This window comes from Rana temporaria, chromosome 12 (genome assembly GCF_905171775.1).
Source record: "Rana temporaria chromosome 12, aRanTem1.1, whole genome shotgun sequence".
Taxonomy (NCBI): Eukaryota; Metazoa; Chordata; class Amphibia; order Anura; family Ranidae; genus Rana; species Rana temporaria.
The window spans coordinates 37,428,471-37,445,378 of NC_053500.1; the positions used below are offsets into that span (position 1 = coordinate 37,428,471).

Genomic DNA, 16,908 nt, shown 5'->3' on the forward strand with positions numbered 1-16,908 from the left:
ACAGAGGACACGTGCAATAAACCACGTAAGAATACTGCAGCTAGCACAATCACCTGCCTGCCAGTAAATTAGGAAGAACTGATCTAGCTAAACTATACAGTGTATAAATATATGTACAACACCTGGGATGTATATATATCCTCTACACACTGTAACATTAACTGACTAGCCTGCCTGCTCTATCTACCCGCAAAAAATGACACTCTATGGCCCCGTACTCACGACCAAACATGTTTGCTGAAACTGGTCCGGGGACCAGTTTCAGCAGACATGTTTGGCCGTGTGTAGGCCCGAGCGGACCATTTTCGGGCGGATCGGACAGGTTTCCAGCGGACAACTGTTTCCTGGACTTGCTTTAAAACAGTCCGCTGGAAACCTGTCCGCCCGGACATGTACGGTCGTCTGTACAGACCTACCGTACATGTCCTGCCGCCCGCCATCCCTCGCATGCGTCGAATGACTTCGACGCATGCGTGGAAGCATTTTAAAGGCAGGCTGCCCACGTCGCCGCGTCATTGTCGCGGCGACACCGCGTCATCGACGCGGCGACACCGCGGACACGCCCCGCGTATTGTTTACGTGCGGACCTCTGTTCGATGGTGTGTATAGCCATCGAACAGAAGTCCCCGGGCAGTCCCCGGGCAGACATGTCCGATGAAAACAGTCCGCGGACCGGTTTCATCGGACATGTTTGCTCGTGAGTACTCGGCCTATCTGTCCTCTCTTAACCACCACAACACACTACACAAGGCCGACCTGCAGGCGGCCTTTTATAGTGTGGGGCGTGTACTAAACCCCCTGTGCCATAATTGGCCAAAGCCACCCTGGCTTTGGCCAATTATGGCTCTCTGTTTTTTGCAAGCTGTGATTGGCCAAGCATGCGGGTCATAGTGCATGCTTGGCCAATCATCAGCCAGCGATGCCGCAGTGAATTATGGTCTGTGAAACGTAACTCGAATTTGGCACGAACGACCCGTTTTGTTCGTATTTCGACAAACGATCGAACATACGATGTTCGAGCCGAACATGACATCGACTCGAATACGAAGCTCATCCCTAGTGAGGTGTTTTGGGTGATACCTGCCAGACAGGTACATTTAGGCAGGCCTATGCTGCATGCTAGGCCTGTTTTGTTTTGATCTGGGGGGCAGGGAGTGGTTAGTATAGCAGTGGGTGAGACCACCTGTCTTTGAGTTCTTGGGTGCCTCCTCTGCTTCCAGGGAGAATGTTCTGGAAGAGGAGCAGGGCTGGGAACTGGAGTGGCTCATGTGAGGAGCCCTGACCAATCCCCAACTGGGTTTTGTAGGGGGCAGGCCTCCTACTTAAGCTCAGGTCCAGCCCACTGGAAGGGAGTTTTCAGCTGGGTGAAGTAAACAATAGTGTGTTAGACTGCAGCAGGAGACCCACTCCCATCTGGGGGGGTGCAGGCCGCGGCGGAGGAGCTCGGGAGCTGGAGAAGCAGTCGGTATGCACGGTCCAGGTAAATTTTTCACAAAGACTCAGGGCAGGACAAGTTTGAGTGAGGCACAATGGATATATGGAAGAGGCACGCCAGGGGAGCTGGGTGCAAGGCCAGAATAGAGACTATGGGGGTTTGTGTCAAATCGCTATGGCCAGAGGGCACAGGGTTTTCAAGTCGGACTGGCTGGGATCAGTAGTCCATCAATTATTTAATGCTGCTAAGGAACTAGCAATGGTCTGCAGGAATTATGCAGGGGAAGTGACACTGAATGCTCAATTTATTCAACTAATTCTTAAATATGATGGCAAAGTGATCTGTTCTATGGGCATCCCATAATCCCTTTCCCCAACCAAGTTTATATCCCCCAAATAAACAAACAATGCAAAAGACTGTTCATTGTCTCTTAGGGTGATATATGGAGGTCTGGCAGCAGGGTGATATGGTGGATGTTAGTAAGTAGCAAATATCCGCTACATATGTATATGAACGTATGTTTTTTTTTGTTTTTTTTCATGAAATTATGTTGCAGTGGTTGCAGATTGCACTGTATATATTATGTCAAATTGTATATGATGGCTTAATTTAGGATGTACACAGGATTTAATAGTTCTGCACATATTATTGGTTACTGTTCTCACTTTAGAAAGTTCCAACATAATATATCAAATAAAGACTGAATTGGGTCCCTCTAGTGGGCCAAAAATATGCACGATAGAAAAAAGCTAAATAATCTACGCTGAAAAGTAAGAGAACATGTCCCTCTGGTGGCCAGAATATACTAGGCAAGCCATTATTGACATTTTAAGCTGAAAGAAACATATAGGGGGTTATTTAGTGAAGGCAAATCCACTTTGCACTACAAGTGCACTTGGAAGTGCAGTCACTGTAGATCTGGGGGGGGGGACATGCAAATAAAAAAAAAAACAGCATTTTATCTTGCATATGATTGGATGATAAAATCAGCAGAGCTTCCCCTCATTTCAGATCTTCCCCTCAGATCTACAGCAAGTGCACTTGTAGTTCAAAGTGGATTTGCCTTTAGTAAATAAACCCCATAGTCTGCTTTTAACCACTAGGCTGGAAAATGCTAGTTACCTGACTGTCATGCCTGCCGTTTGATTTCAATACTGCGAGGAGCTGACCTGGAACAAGTACAGAATAAAGATAAAGAATAGGGATGAGCTTTATGTTCGGGTCGAACATTGGCTGTTCGCCCCAGTTCGCCGAAAAGCGAGCAATTTGGGGTGTTCACGGGAAATTCGAAAGCCGCGGAACACCCTTTAAAACTCTATGGGAGAAATCAAAAATGCAAATTTTAAAGGTTAATATGCAAGTAGGTTTCCTGTGACGCGCCAGAGGGGGGCAGGGTCACCCGTGACACCACAGGGAAGCCGCTGGAAACCCCCGTTGCGTCAGTACGGGGAGGGGTCACTCGTCCACGTCACGGGTGGCCCTGCCCTCGGTTATAAAAGAAATGTCACACGGCTCGTGCGTCATTCGCCCGGGAGCCTTCTATGGAGGAGGCTGCATCGTGGTTAGCGGCAGGTAGCGCGGGTCCGGGTCGTGAAAGGATGTACATCGCTGGAATTGTGTTTTTTTTTTATTTTTTTTTGGGGAGGGTTTTAATTAAAGGACTTGTCCTAAGCTGTCTGTGTCTTCTCTTTTTTTATTTTTTTTTACCTTTTTTTGACACTTCTTTTGTGAAATGGTACAATGTATCCCTTACCTTACCTTCTCTTTATTCATGTATCCCTTACCAATTCACATGGGGGGGGGCGGAATCTGGGGGTCCCCTTTTGTTTAACGGGGCTTCCAGATTACGATAACCCCTCGCATGGGGACAAGGTGCTTTGGGGTTGCTTTGGGGGTCACATGTTGAGGGCATGTGGCTTGGTACGGTTCAGGAGGGGGGGCGCTCACTCGTCCCCCCCTCTTTTCCTGCCAGGTTGCGTGCTCGAATAAGGGTCTGGTATGGATTTTTGGGGGGAACCCCACGCCATTTTTTTTTATTTTGGCGCAGAGTTCCCCTTAAGGACCCCTTCACCCTGATATACGTCGGCAGAAGGGCTTTTGCGACCCGGTCCGAAGCTCCTTGACCGCGGGTCCCAAAAATGTGTCAAAATTGTCCGATATGTCCGCCATAATGTCGCAGTCACGAAAAAAAATCGCTGATCGCTGCCATTAGTAGTAAAAAATAAAATATTAATAAAAAAGGCAATAAAACTTTCCCCTATTTTGTAAACGCTATAAATCAATAAACGCTTATTGCGATTTTTTTTTTTTTTTTTTTTTATTTATTTTTTTACCAAAAATAGGTAGAAGTATACGGATTGGTCTAAACTGAGGAAAATAAATGGTTTTTTTATATCTTTGTTGGGGATATTTATTATAGCAAAAAGTAAAAAATATAGATTTTTTTTTTTTCAAAATTGTCGCTCTATTTTTGTTTATAGCACAACAAATTAAAACCGCAGAGGTGATCAAATACCACCAAAAGAAAGCTCACTTACGGAAACTATTTTTTTTATCCCTGGGAAAGGGACTCGGCTGGGAACTAAAATGGGAGTAGCACAAATAAAGGACATCATGGAGCAAGGAAAAATAAAAACATTCCGAGAGATAAAGGAAAAGAATACATGGGACATCAGTGAATGGGAATATATACAACTAAAACATTTGGTAAAGTCAATACCCTCGCCTATAAGAGAAGAAAAAAAATTAACAGCCCTGGAAAAACTATGCTGTATAAAAACTCCATTACGGCATGTTATATCAAAAGTATATCAAATCTTGACAGAATTAGATTCACAAGGAAATCCATACTTTATAGGAAAATGGGAAAAAGAAATAAACAGGAAGTTTGAAGACCAACAAGTAGAAAGAATAATAGCATCCGTACAAAACACCGCAACTGATATAACTACAATCGAAATGAATTATAAATGTATCGCGAGATCATGCATAAATTCAGTAAAGATAAAACACCATTGTGTTGGAGAGAATGTGGACAGATAGGAACAACTACACACATATGGTGGGACTGTCCAATGATAAAGGAATATTGGCAGGAAATTCTGGAGTATATTGAAGTGATAACTGGAAAAAGGTACCTAATACCATACAAGCTTGCCTGTTTCATGAATCAAATGAGTCAAATAGTAGCTATAAGAAAACATTAATTCCACCATTGATAAATGCCGCAAAGGGACTGATACCAAAAAACTGGTTAAGTATTAGAAAACCAGACATAAAAGAATGGTTCGAAAGGGTGGAAAATTATAATAATCTTGAACATTTATGTAGCTGTGATGAGGGCCAATTTAATACATATAGAAAGAGATGGAAGCCGCGGAAAGATTTTAAATTAACGGAGCAATATCTGGAGAAAATTACAGTAGCTAAAGAAGTAGATAAAAAAAAAAAAAATTAAGGGACCAACCATCAGGGGTGGGGGGGGTAGAAGAGGACGGGTAAGGTTTATATTAATTGAATTAAAAGAGATTAAGTAAAATAACTAACAATAAAGAAAAAAAGTAAAAATATATAAAATAAAATAACATTTGAAACACCACAAATGATGCAAAACCAAAAGTGGAGACGGAATTATGAATAAAATCATGAGCAAGTCTCTTGCTGTGGTTGGGTTGGAGGTGGAAAAAAAAAAAAGCAAAAGAAAGCTCTATCTGTGGGAAAAAAAGGACACCAATTTTGTTTGGGAGCCACGTCGCACAACCGCGCAATTGTCAGCTAAAGCGATGCAGTGCCGAATCGCAAAAAGGGGCAAAGTCCTTTAAAAGGTCACTAACGGAATTTTTTTTAGCAAAATAGCTTCCATTACCTTACTGCAGTCCTGGTTTCATGTCCTCATTGTTTCGTTTTTGCTCTGATGTTGCTGTAATTCTGCTCTGTTCTGGACACTTCCTGGTTGTCTGTTTCCTGATCACCACAGTACTGGGAGATTCTAGTTTAGTTTTCCAAACCAATACTGCTCTATGGGTCTGTCCAGCACCAAGGCATCAAATAACATGCAAAAACTAAGCTAGATGCAAAAACGAAACTGAAACTAGGAGGTACATTATATGATTGATTTTTATCTATTTTTAATCGTTTTTAAAAGGAATCGGTTAACTATTATGTCTCTATACCCTGTAAACAGTAAGTTCAGCTAAAAAAATGTTTCCTTTAGTGACCCCTTAACCTGCATAATGGTCCAGGTCTTAAGTGGTTAAAATTGGTTCCCTGATAAAGGAGAGAACTAGGGGCTAGTTTTTGGACTTTTTAGGCACGATTTGGTTGGTCAGAATATATATACAAGAAAAGAATTTTTTCTAAAAAGTAGATTTGTTTATTTAGATATAAAATATCATAATGTGTAGAAAAGTACAGAAGAAAGAGTATTGCTGTTTCCAGCACAGCAAACCAACTAACAGGCTAATCTAGGCAAGCCTATCCATGAACATTGACAGGAATATAAACATAAATTATAGCAAAATATCAACAATAAAATTGAACACTTCCAAAAGTATTTGGAATAAGGTGCATGAATGTAATTAGTGGTCCTGTCACGTTGTGGAAATGCAGGCAGAGAAAGGTCTGCGGTGGTTTGGCTTGCTGCGTAGGTGGACTCGACCGGTTTCGCGCTTCAGCAGCGCTTCCTCACGGAGTCAGCAAAGTAGTTTTAAAGATAGTGTTGGTTGGTAGGGGGATCAATATATAAATTTTCTGTCAATAAAATAAGATAAGAAATAGACTGTGTCCGGGCTGCTGGACGTTGTAAAAAGTGTAGGGAAATGACCCACATAAACTAGATAATAACAGTCTTCAATGAAGGAGGACAGGGCTTGAGGAGAAGGGAGAAGGCAGAGAGCGACCACTACCCTCTAACAATCCTCAATACATGTAACATTTCCTGGTAGTAGAAATGAGAAACCAGAGCTAGATGCCGGCTGGTAGCCAAGGATTAAGGCAATGATAAGTCTGGTTCAGTATGTGCGATGGCACTCTCCTCCATGAGTCTCACGATTCGCTGCAGTCTCTCGTGAGACTCATGGAGGAGAGTGCCATCGCACATACTGAACCAGACTTATCATTGCCTTAATCCTTGGCTACCAGCCGGCATCTAGCTCTGGTTTCTCATTTCTACTACCAGGAAATGTTACATGTATTGAGGATTGTTAGAGGGTAGTGGTCGCTCTCTGCCTTCTCCCTTCTCCTCAAGCCCTGTCCTCCTTCATTGAAGACTGTTATTATCTAGTTTATGTGGGTCATTTCCCTACACTTTTTACAACGTCCAGCAGCCCGGACACAGTCTATTTCTTATCTTATTTTATTGACAGAAAATTTATATATTGATCCCCCTACCAACCAACACTATCTTTAAAACTACTTTGCTGACTCCGTGAGGAAGCGCTGCTGAAGCGCGAAACCGGTCGAGTCCACCTACGCAGCAAGCCAAACCACCGCAGACCTTTCTCTGCCTGCATTTCCACAACGTGACAGGACCACTAATTACATTCATGCACCTTATTCCAAATACTTTTGGAAGTGTTCAATTTTATTGTTGATATTTTGCTATAATTTATGTTTATATTCCTGTCAATGTTCATGGATAGGCTTGCCTAGATTAGCCTGTTAGTTGGTTTGCTGTGCTGGAAACAGCAATACTCTTTCTTCTGTACTTTTCTACACATTATGATATTTTATATCTAAATAAACAAATCTACTTTTTAGAAAAAATTCTTTTCTTGTATATATATTCTGACCAACCAAATCGTGCCTAAAAAGTCCAAAAACTAGCCCCTAGTTCTCTCCTTTATCATTTACACTAGGACGTGGCACCCTCTTTTTACTTTATAATATCCACATGCACACTACATGTGAGGATATTGTTACCTCTCTTCTTTTCAAAATTGGTTCCCTGCACAAAATGTAATTTTTGAATGAACAAAAAGTAATTTAAAACTATTCCCGCTATTAATGAAATGTCTGGTCCCGGCAATACAGATAAAAGTCATTGAAAAAATGGCAGGTTTCCCCCTTAATATTAATACCAGACCCAAAGGGCCTGGTAATGGACTGGGGGGGGGGGACCCCTGTCATTTTTTTCAATTACTTTTCTCTGTATTGCCGGGACCAACAGTTCATGAATAGCCGTAATAGAGTAGTTTTTAATTTTCCGAAAGAAGCCGAACGTCGGTGCGCAGGCGCAGTATAGAGCCGCACCGACGTTCGGCTTCTTTCGGCTACGAGTGACGCGATGGATGCGACCGTCGGAAGCCTCTCGGAAGACTGTCAATCAAGAAGGAACGCCCGCTCCCGAAGACCCATACCCGGAAGCGACGGAAGAAGATGCATCTCGAAAACGGGTAAGTACTGCTCATATTTTAAAACAAATAGCCGATTCCCCTAGACCAAACGAGCAGGAATCTAAGGGGGAAAAAAAAAAAATTTAATAAATGGGTGAATCCCGCTTTAAGGACAATAACTTGCATATTCGCCTTTAAAATTCACACTTTTGTTTTCTCACGCTTGAGTCCCATAGACTTTAACAGTGTTCGAATGTTCGCGTGAACTTTTGGTCTGTTCACATGTTCTGGATGCGAACCGAACCGGGGGGTGTTCGGCTCATCCCTAATGATGATATGCAGTATGTGCTGACATGACTTTTCAGGTATCTCATATTTTGTATATTTTATTTGTAGATGGAAATATTAGCTCCTTGGTGACAATCGCCACAAAGACCTTCCTGCGCTATGATAAGTTACGGGAGTTGCTAAGAAGTATACGTCTGTATTACCCCGACATAAAGGTCATCGTGGCTGATGACAATGAACAGCGTGAGAAAATTGAAGAGCCAAATGTAGAACAGTACATTATGCCATATGCTAAGGTATAGTCCATTTTTCTAAGACTTAAAGGATCACTAAAGGAAAATATTTTTTTAGCTAAATAGCTTCCTTTACCTTACTGCAGTACTGGTTTCATGTCCTCATTGTTCGTTTTTGCTTTGAAGTTGCTGTAATTCTGCTGTGATCTCCACACTTCCTGCTTGTCTGGCTCCTTATGAAAAATCTCATGGCAGCTTTTCACTGTGGTCCAAGCTGTGTGTCTAAAACTCCTCGGAACCAATCAGATTCATTATAAAAACAAAACACTGCCCTGGATTTGTTTGTTTTTGTTCTGTGGGTCTCTTTACTTCACAGAAACATGAAACCAGTTTAAAACCCGAAAGTGAAACTGCAGGTTCATTATATGATTGAATTTAATCTATTTTTAATCATTTTTAAAAGGAATCAGTTAACTTTTATGTATCTATACCCTGTAAACAGTCATTTCAGCAAAAAAAAAAAATTCCTTTAGTGACCCTTTAAGCCCTGTACACACGATCGGTTTGTCCGATGAAAACAGACCGATGGACTGTTTTCATCGGACAAACCGATCGTGTGTGGGACCTATCGTTTTTTTTTTTTTCCATCGTGTTAAAAAATAGAACATGTTTTAAATTTTTCCTATGGATAAAAAAACGATAGAAAAATTTGATCGTCTGTGTGGAACTCCATCGGAGAAAAATCCACGCATGCTCAGAATCAAGTCGACGCATGCTCGGAAGCATTGAACTTCCTTTTTTTTCCGGCTCCTCGTAGTGTTTTAAGTCACTGCGTTTTAGCACGGTCGGATTTTTGACTGATGGTGTGTAGGCAAGACTGATGAAAGTCAGATTCATCGGATATCCGACGAAAAAATACATCAGATTAGATTCCATCGGATATCCGATCGTGTTTACAGGGCTTTAGGGATGTAAGAGTGTTTTTTTAATATTGCTTGTCCTGGTTGTAAGCAGGGGGAAGTACTGCCCTCTGCTGGGGTAAACACATAAAGAGGGAATCGCCTAATTGGGGCCCATGTAGTTAGTAAGATGGCTGGAGCATGTGAACTACTGCTTGCACTTATCCACCCAGGCCACAGGGGAGGGCTGGCAGCCTAAGGCCTGGGGGGCAAGTCCAGTCAAGTGGCACAGAGGCCTCCCCTTACATCAGAGTCCGCACAGAGGCCTCCCCTTACATCAGAGTCCGCACAGAGGCCTCCCCTTACATCAGAGTCCGCACAGAGGCCTCCCCTTACATCAGAGTCCGCACAGAGGCCTCCCCTTACATCAGAGTCCGCACAGAGGCCTCCCCTTACATCAGAGTCCGCACAGAGGCCTCCCCTTACATCAGAGTCCGCACAGAGGCCTCCCCTTACATCAGAGTCCGCACAGAGGCCTCCCCTTACATCAGAGTCCGCACAGAGGCCTCCCCTTACATCCCAGGAGCCCAGGGTCAGCCTGCACCCCCTAAAGCAGCAGCATAACGGAATTTAGGCATTTAGCAGCCAGCCGATGGCTCGCACGCCACCCACAACGGAGCAGCACTACTTTCAGGATGCAGCCCTGCACACAAGCAGCCAAAGCCAGGACACAATGTGTGGAGTGGACTATATTTAATTTCCCAGATTGGACATCATACACCTGACCCAGTCAAGCTAACATGATGGAGTTACATGGAGGATGTGGAGAGGGATGAGGATGTTTATGGGGAAAGATGAGTTACATTGTGAAGAGGCTCACCACAACGTAACTCTCATCTCCACCCAGAATCACCCTCATCCCTCTCCACAATGTAACTCCATCATCCTCATCCCCACCTAGAATCATCCATCCTTCTCCATCGTCCTCATCCCCACCCCAGATCATTGATTCCTCTCCGTCATCCTCATCCCCAACCTGGATCATCTATCCCTCTCCATCATCCTCACCCCCACCCGGGATCATCCATCCCTCTCCATCATCCTCACCCCCACCCCGGATCATCCATCCCTCTCCATCCTCATGCCCACACAGAATAACCCATTACTCTCTTGGAGAGGGAGGCAAATGATTCTGGGTGGGGATGAGGATGAGAGTTACATTGTGGAGAGGATGCGGATAATGACTCAGTGGGCAGATTCGGTAGGACAGCCAGTGGACGGGCCCTGGGGAATGTTGGTGGTCAGGCCCCGGGGGGCCCAGGCCTAAAGCTGTGTAAGGGGCCACAACATTTCTGATGGCTGCGCTGCCAGGTGCCTTAAGGGACCAATCGGGACCAAACTTCACAGATGGTGTCTGTTCTGTATTGAGAAAAGTCAATAATTCCAAATCTAAATTTTTCCTTTTGTTACATTAGTGCTGCTTATCTCCTCTAGCTACTTCCTATCTTTATGCACTCTCTCCAGCATCAGCTGTACAACATTGTGCAGAATCGGCTTTCTAATAGTGACAATGGTTCACAAAGCCTGGGCACGATTCCTTATAGGAAGTTTTAGATCTCCAATTTCTGAAAACTTACCGTTAACTCAGGAGGCTACAAATTGGAGAATGAAATATTTCTGAGCAATAAACATGCCTTATTTTTTCCAGGGATGGTTTGCGGGCAGGAATCTTGCTGTATCCCAAGTAACCACCAAATATTTCCTCTGGGTGGATGATGACTTTCTGTTTACGGAGAAAACAAAAATAGAAAAACTAGTGGATGTATTGGAAGGAACAGATTTGGACATGGTGAGATCTGCTGCTACTTTTCTCCTGCCGAATGCCTGATTTACCTAGATATAGGTGTAGCGCCCCCTTGCTTTCAGCATAGGCACCACGCCTAAATTTAGTGGGGAAGGGAGAGTTACCTTGCTACCTTCCAGTGTTTGTTTAAATTCAGGACCTCTGTCATTCTGGAAATGTCCACTGGGTCAGTTTATGGTCACAGAGTGCAATGCCACCCCTGGCCGGCAGCTGGCGCCAGAGGGGTTCTAGCAGAGCAGATCTTCTCCCAGCAGCCAATTAGAGGATGTTTTCCCTCCCGGGGCATGCTGGGGGAGGGGAATATCTGGAACAGAGGTCATGTGTTGAGAATCTTTTCACAGGGTCCCCATTCCAGGTGCGGTACCCACCTTCAGGGTACGCGCATCCATGGACCCCGCCAGTGCGGCCCACCTGGCCAGAGCTGGACTTAGCAGCGAACCTCATCCTGATGAGAGAAGGGATCTCAGTGTTCCACTGGGTTCCAAGGCCTATTGACAGGATCCTAGACTGGGATCGGGTGTCCGGACCACTGACAGTTATGCTTGCTGTCATGCAGGGACCATTTATAGAAAAAGTCTACTGGGAGGATTCTCTTTCCTTATTCACTCAAGTCCTCTATTGAAATTGGCCTGTGGCAGGGGCCCTAGAGACAGGTCTGTGTGAGAGACCTGTTCCTCCCAGTATTATCCAGAATGACGCTCCGGCTGCCAGGCCTATTATACGGGTCTGTCCGGGGACACTTCACCCACTCCGAGTAGAGTGGCGACGTGTTACACAATTGGTTCAATGCAGAGCAGTGTATTGCTCAGTTCTATATCCAGGCCTGATACCGCATGGTTCTCTTTTCTTCCTTCATCAACTTTGATCTCCCTAAATTGTGTTGATGTTGGCCGTGTTTGGCCTGGGTAATATAGCATTGAAAACTCTTTATTGGACGTCTGGACTCCCACTTACTGTTGCTATTCTCACAGTTACACCCCTAGACACTGCCAGGGTAACTTAGTAGGCCGATCCCCAAATCAACCAGCGGCTCCTTTGGGGGTAGCGCTACATAGGATTGCTTTAGAATACACAAAACATGGCTTTCAAGTGTATGTCAACTTCTTTTGCAGCTGGTAAGGTTCTCCCGGCCTTGTCCTGTTATTGGAAATTGATGAAAAAATCTAAATTGTTACAGTTGTCCCTAGAATAGAAATGGAGGGGGGATCTTCCATTAGGAACAATTGTTCTGGGGACAACTGGGGGGAAATTCCCCTCTTTGTTGGGATTTCCTCTAACCTCTTGTTCCATCTCATTGCCAGGAAGTAGAATCTCCCAAACGGGACACAGGCCACAAAAATGTATCTGACCCGGGTTTTGCCCTTTCTCTATCCACAACTGAAGAAAGTTTTGGTTATACAGACACTTTAAAGAGGAACTGAACTCTGTGAAAGCTGTGCCCAAAAACTTGCAATTAGGGGACTAAGGACTAGTAACCAGTTTTATCTGTGGTCTCCCTGCTGCTGATCTTTTTCTTTACTAATTTGCCATGCCTTTTTTCGTGCAGTGTCTCAGTGTGGTGGTGGCCATATTGGTAGAGGCATGGCTTTTACTTCCTCATGTCAGAGCCTCCAGCAAAGGAGCATGGTGATCAGCAGTCAGAGGCAGCATTGTCTAGCCACACTTGCATAACAGGAGGTACAATGCTATATTTCCAAAATAATTTCCAGACAAAAGGTACATTTTTCAGGGTGTGCTTAGGCATACTTGGAAATGTTCCCTATACCATAGCCTAGCCTCTTTTTAAAAGTTCCTTTTAAAGCCCATGCAGGGTAATGCAGGTGGTTCAATTTAAGGACTTAGGTCCACAGGCATACAATTAGCTGCTTTTTGGTTGACAATTTATACTATACTGATCTGTACACAACAGTATTGTATCCAGAGAGGCCCGGAGCAAAACAGCAGGACATCAGCGCAGGGCCGGCCATGACGGGGTTAAAGAAAAACCCTGCCATGGTCGGAGGGAGGGGTCAGTGAGGAAGGAGAGCGGTGGGAGGGAGGTTATATATTTCCCCTCCCACGCTTCCCGGGTAACACATGGGGAGAAGTTTCTTTGCCTGCTGGGGACTTGCTGCTCTGCCAGAAACGAAAAGGGGTGAGGTAGGCCGCGATCGGGGACATTTTTTACAGTTTTTTCGGCGTTTCAGGCCAGCGCTGCTGGGGGAAGCCAGGCTCTGCCAGAGAAAGAAAAAAAAAAAAAAAAACGAGCGCCGCTAGGCCGCAGCCGGGGACTCAATTTTAAGCACACCCAGCGGCCTGTACCATGGCTGGGGTCGAGGCTATGCTCGCCCAGCTCAGGCAGGAGGCGGATCGCCGCGGTGAGGGGTGGCTGCAGTCTATGCTGGGGCCGCTCCTCCCGCACAGGGACACGGGGAACGATTCACCCGTCCGGGGGGGCGGGCACCCCGCGAGCGGGGGGGGGCGCATACTGACACCCAGGATATAGCCAGCAGTCCACCCGTCCGGGGGGGGGGGGGACACCCCGCGATCCAGGGTGTCCCGGCCTCCGGCACGCTATTCCCCGGGACCGTCCACCCGGTCCCACAGGAGAGGGGGCAGTCCCATCCGGGCCGCCTCGGGCCCACCCGCAAAACGGACAGCGTCGGCGGCGGGGGGGCGCCAGGAGAAGGACACCGATCGGCAGCGGGGAACGGGGAGGGGGCGGCCAGGGGGCTCCAATGCGGCGGCCAGGTCCGCTCGGCGAGAAGATCGGAGGGATGCGGGCTCCAACCCCGGTTGTGCACCGGGGGGCCGAGAGCCTCGACAAAGCACATCTGTCCCTGCGGTGGCTAGCTCTTCAGCATCCGCGGCTAGCCACCTCCAATCCAGCCCCGTGGTGAGGGAGCGAGGGGGAGGGGAAGACGGCAGAGTGTCCGAGGCGCCGAGAAAAGCTACGCGGAAGTCGGTGCACGGGTCCAGGGCGCGCAGCGAGAGTGAGTCCAGCTCTGGGACCGCGGCTCCCAGGCCCGAGTCGCCTGGAGGGCTTTCATCTGGTGAGGAGGGTCGGCATGGAGATCGATCGGAAGGGGAGCTGTCGGAGGAGGAAGTTGTGCCCAGGATGGAGGTCGCAGCGCGGGAGCCAAGCCGGACGGCTGGTGGGATTGCTTCCAGACAGCCCGGTGAGTCGCTTTTGGCTTTGCCTTCTATTTTACAAAATGTGGGGGTGTTAGCGGGGGGACGGGGGGGGGGGGTCCCCGTAGTCGTGGGGGGGTGCCCGCAGGGGTGAGTAGTGGTGATTCTGGTACACTGGGGGAACAGTCGAGAGAGGATGCGGGTTTGCACCGGTTCCTGGCGGGTTTGGAGACGTTGGTTAGCCAGCTGAAGGGTGGGGTCAGCCCCGCCGTTAGCCCGGCGGCAGCATGGGGAACGGCGGGGGGATCCGGGGTTACGGCACCTGCAGTAGCGGTCGCCGTGCGGGGGGCTGTGGTGCCCGTGGACAAGGGACAAGAGGTAGGGGCAGTGGCGGCAGGTGCCGTGGTGCCGCCTACGGAAAAGGGGGATGCGGGGGTCGATTCCGCGAAGAAGAGAGAGTTGGTCCGGTTGGCGGACGCGGCTAAAGGGGAGGTTTACACGTGTTGGGAGGCACCGCTGGGTTCGCATTTGAAGCCGGAGGTGCGGGAAAAGATTTGGAAGAGTGAATATGTAGAGATATTCGCGTTGTTACCGCTGGAAAAGTTTAACCTTGATAGGGTTAAGCCGGAAGAGTCCAAGAAAGAGGACGAGGAGAAGAGGAGGTATAGGCTTATACCTAGGACTTTTGCGAATTGGTCGCAGGCCTATTCGATCATGGCGAGCGTGATCGGTGAGAAAAACCCCGAACATTGTTCGGCGCTTTTCAGTTACCAGGAGGCGATTAGCGAGGCCTACCGGTGTTACGGGGGCACGGGGTGGCTCCGGTATGATGAGCAGTTCCGGCAACGCCGGGCTATCAGGCCGGATATTAGGTGGGACACTAAGGACATTGGCCTTTGGATGCGGCTTATGTCGGCCCCACGGACGTCCACGCCGTTTTTTCAGGGGGGGGGCCGGTGGAACCTCTTCCCCAGGACAGTCGGCCGGAAAGAAGAAGGGGGTCTGCTGGCAGTTTAACGAAGGAAACTGCAGGTTCGGAGGGTCTTGCCGGTTCAAGCACGAGTGCTCCGGCTGTGGTGGCAATCACCCCTCTTCCCGGTGTTTTAAGCAAGGCAAGGGACGTCCCGGGGATTCTTCAAGTAAGAGGGAGGACTCCGGTGATGGTGGAAAGGATGCGACCGTTTCTCGGTAGATATCCTGATAGGGCGGCCGCCCTGTCGTTGGAAAGGGGATTCTCGGTGGGTTTTAACATTCCGTGCTCTTTGGCCGTGGTCCCCCCGGTGGCTAAGAATTTACGTTCCGCGTTACAACACCCGGATGTGGTTTCGGAGAAACTGTGGAAGGAAGTGGCATTGGGCCGTATGGGGGGCCCATTTGTCTCGCCCCCCTTGGACGACTTGGTGGTTTCCCCGTTGGGGGTGGTGCCTAAGAAAGAGCCGAACAAATTTCGGCTTATTCATCATTTGTCGTTTCCGAAGGGGGGGTCGGTGAACGACGCCATCAGCATGGAGGAGTGTACGGTGAGTTACACCTCTTTTGATGGGTCAGGCGGTATGGCCGGGGGGCCTTGATGGCCAAGTCGGACATTGAGGCGGCGTTTCGGCTCCTGCCGGTCCACCCAGATAGTTTCAGGCTCTTGGGCTGCCAGTGGGGTGGGGAGTTCTACGTAGACAAGTGTCTGCCGATGGGCTGTTCCATTTCCTGCGCGCTGTTTGAACGGTTTAGTTCGTTCCTGAAGTGGGTGGTTCGGGATGTGTCCGGCGTAAGCTCCGTGATCCACTATCTGGTCGACTTTCTCTGTGTTGGGCCGGCGGGGTCGCAGATTTGCGCAGTGCTGTTGGCCACTTTGGAGCACATTGCGGAGCGATTTGGTGTGCCGCTGGCGCCCGAGAAAACGGAAGGACAGAGATCGGTCATCCAATTCTTGGGCATCGTGATCGACTCGGAGAGGATGGAATGTAGGTTACCGCTGGACAAGTTGGTGGGCCTCAAGGCCGAGATTCAGGAGATGGTGGGCTTGCGGAAGGTGCAACTCCGAGCGCTTCAGTCGCTCCTGGGGAAGCTAAATTTTGCTTGCCGCATTCTCCCCATGGGGAGGGTCTTTTGCAGGCGCCTTTCGGCGGCCACAGCGGGTGTCAGGTCGCCCAGGCACTATGTGCGCCTGGGGAAGGAACATAGGGAGGATTTGTTGGTATGGCACTCCTTTTTGGACTCCTTCAACGGCAGGGCCTTGTGGATGTCCGGTCCGGTTAGCAACTTTGACATGGAGTTGTTCACAGATGCGGCCGGAGGCGCAGGTTTTGCGGCATATTTTCAAGGGCAATGGAGTGCGGGCTCCTGGCCTCAGGCCTGGTTGGAGGCGGGGTTCACAAAGAACTTGGTGCTGTTGGAATTGTTTCCGGTGGTGCTGGCAGTAGAATTGTGGGGTGCGGCCTTCCGGGATCGGAAGGTGCGGTTCCATGGTGACAATATGGGGGTGGTCCAGGTGATCAACAGAGTTACGGCGTCTTCTCCTCCAGTTATTCGGCTGTTACGGCACCTGGTGCTGCGCTGTTTGCAGTTGAACATATTTGTATATGCGGTGCATCTACCTGGGGTGGAGAATGTAGTAGCTGACGCTCTGTCTCGCTTTCAGTGGGACAGGTTCCGGGAGCTGGTGCCGGAGGCAGAGGAGCAAGGTGTCCCCTGTCCGGAGTGGCTTTGGAGGATTCCGTTGGAATCGTCTCCGATTGGATCAGAAGGTCGG

General features: G+C 47.9%; 1 protein-coding gene across 1 annotated transcript in view; it reads left to right on the forward strand.

Annotated features, from left to right (window-relative positions):
• The window catches only part of LOC120919515 (beta-1,4 N-acetylgalactosaminyltransferase 2-like), a 71,180-nt gene that overhangs the window by 22,983 nt on the left and 31,289 nt on the right, over positions 1–16,908 (forward strand). The window contains exons 7-8 of the mRNA XM_040331717.1: positions 8,164–8,351; positions 10,896–11,036. Coding sequence (XP_040187651.1) covers positions 8,164–8,351; positions 10,896–11,036 — 329 coding nt within the window. The remainder of the gene's footprint in view (positions 1–8,163; positions 8,352–10,895; positions 11,037–16,908) is intronic.